General features: G+C 41.3%; 1 protein-coding gene across 1 annotated transcript; it reads right to left on the bottom strand.

Annotated features, from left to right (window-relative positions):
* Nucleotides 1-240: 240 nt before the first annotated feature.
* On the bottom strand, nt 241-1,808 carry LOC134625401 (parvalbumin beta-like). The gene is made up of 5 exons (XM_063470624.1): nt 1,707-1,808; nt 1,113-1,179; nt 886-1,018; nt 456-565; nt 241-334 (listed from the first exon to the last, which is right to left on the bottom strand). The coding sequence occupies exons 2-5, from the start codon at nt 1,171-1,173 to the stop codon at nt 294-296; spliced, it is 345 nt and encodes a 114-aa protein (XP_063326694.1). The 5' UTR covers nt 1,174-1,179; nt 1,707-1,808; the 3' UTR covers nt 241-293.
* Nucleotides 1,809-2,354: the final 546 nt, after the last annotated feature.

Consider the following 2,354-nt stretch of genomic DNA (forward strand, 5'->3'; position numbering starts at 1 on the left):
TATTGATGAAAGACAAGTATTATACAGGAACATAAGAAGAAGAAGAAACAATAACACCGTAGCAAAAGAATATTTATTCTTTTTGATCGATCGTTCTTGGAAAGTGCATCATCATAGATTTTACAATAAGCAAAATTCATATTTAAGACATGAACACAACCGAGCGGCATTTTCATCATTTTGGACAGGTGTTGCATAGGAGAAAACGTCTTTTAAGCAAATGTATAAAAATTATTTATATTCGGATGACAAGTTGGAGTTCCATGTGGGCATTGTTGTTCCATCAGAGCAGGTTACTTGGCACCATTATTTTTCTTGACCAAGACAACGAACTCTGCAAAAAGACAGAAGGAAAGACACCGTTGGCATATCCGTTAGCAGGAAAAAAAACATCCAAAGAGGAATTTCACTGTGGTGCACGTGAAAGAGCGTATTTATTTATTTATTTATTTTACCATCAGCGCCAATCTTGCCGTCACCGTCGGTGTCACCGGCACCGAGGAAAGCCTTGGTCTCGGCGTCGTTCAGGACGCGTGCACCTGACTTGAAGTTCTGGAGGAACAGCCTGCAGACGGAGGTGAGCAGTGAGTTCACAGACCCAAGTTCTCATTGGCTGAGACATGCAATCTGACTGCAGAGAGTACAGTTTGGATACAAGTCAACTAAGGCATAAACAAGCTGTTTTCTTTAGCTAAATAAATAAAATAAAAGCAAAATATTCATTCAAAAAAAACTACCAATACAACTACACATAGCTTACTGTAGTCTACTGTTAGTGGCTGAATGGTTTTGTGCTTACAGCCTCCTGTCACTCATTATGATGCATCCAAGGTCAAAACAACAACAACAAAACCGTAACAACGCCTTTTGTATGAACTTTCTTACTTAAGCTCGTCCTCCTCAATGAAACCGCTCTTGTCCTGGTCAATGATGGCGAAGGCCTTCTTGATGTCATCTGCGGACTTGTCATGAAGGCCGCAGGACTTGAAGAACTTCTTGTGTTCGAATGTGCCGGCGTCTGAAAGTAGCGCAGGTTGTTACTGAAATTCACACAAAGCAAGCGCAGCTGAACAAAAAAGAAGGTGAGTTGTGATCGCAGATGAAGGAATCACCTTTGCACGCATCCAGGGCTGCAGTGATGTTAGCATCAGCTAGTACACCTCCGAATGCCATTGTGAACTGGGAAAATAAAAAATAAAATCCATTATTAAACTTTTAAAGTTGGGCTTAATGTCCATAGGTGACTATCCCAGGTCATTATTTTATTATTATTATTATTAATATTAATATTATTATCTTTTAGAACATTGACAGCATCTGAAGAATCACACATCTGTAAGTTTGCCTCTTGCCAAAAATAATCAAATGAACTGATAGATCGGAACGAATGGGAACAGAATCACATCTGAGCCACTCCAAATATGAAAGGGCAAATTATTCATTGCGCTTCTTTCTGAAGCTGCAACTCTAAAGATGCGAGTACGTCTGATCAGTAATCCATGTGGCCAATGATGATGACGCTCCGGCAAGAAAGCGCAAAACTCATCTCCTTCTTCTGATGCTGCCTCGCAGTAAGGAGTCCCGATTTAAAGCGCAATTAACAATAAATAAATAAAAAAAAATAAAAATAAATGTAGTGTTTTCTCAAAGATGCCAGGTGATGATGTGGCTCCCGGGTTTCCTTTCTCCTTTCCATTCAAACTCACCTCTGGTGTCTTTGCTTTGTAGGCTACGAATGACACAGGCAAGACCCGAGTCGACTGCAGTGACCATCACGGTGCTCCCGGTGAGCTTTTATATGATCACGCCATCGAAATCTGAAGGATAAGATAACTGACACCGAGAAGGGGGAGGCGAAAATTCGTCCCCTTAGCCAGAGAGCCGTCTATTTTAAGTTTCACAAATGAAGACGCTTAAAAGGTGCGTTTGAAGAAGTCTTTCATGTCCACTCAAAGCTAATAATAGGCCCCAGCACTGCTGAGGAGGACGAATTGGAAGTGCTGCGGGCGGGGGCGGCTGGGGGGGGGGGACTGAGCATGCATGCATTAGAGCTGGCGTAAGTTGTACTAACTGCTTGTTTTTCCTCTTTTTGACGATTTAGAAGGCGTGGACTATTCACTGCAATAATATGTGAAATATATTTGGCGACTTTGAGGGAAATTGTGGTTTTGATTTCTTAGCTGGAACAATGAAGGGTACTTCGTAAGATATATATGTATTTCACTCCTTTCAGATTCGCACAGATAGTCTGCCTGCCTAGCACATTGCTAAATACTTTTTAAAAACCCGTCTTACTTGTGCCGCATACGAATTCCAAATATCAGCCACGCCCAGTTTTACTGTCAAGTCCTTTT

Source organism: Pelmatolapia mariae, linkage group LG4 (genome assembly GCF_036321145.2).
Source record: "Pelmatolapia mariae isolate MD_Pm_ZW linkage group LG4, Pm_UMD_F_2, whole genome shotgun sequence".
NCBI classification, from domain to species: domain Eukaryota; kingdom Metazoa; phylum Chordata; class Actinopteri; order Cichliformes; family Cichlidae; genus Pelmatolapia; species Pelmatolapia mariae.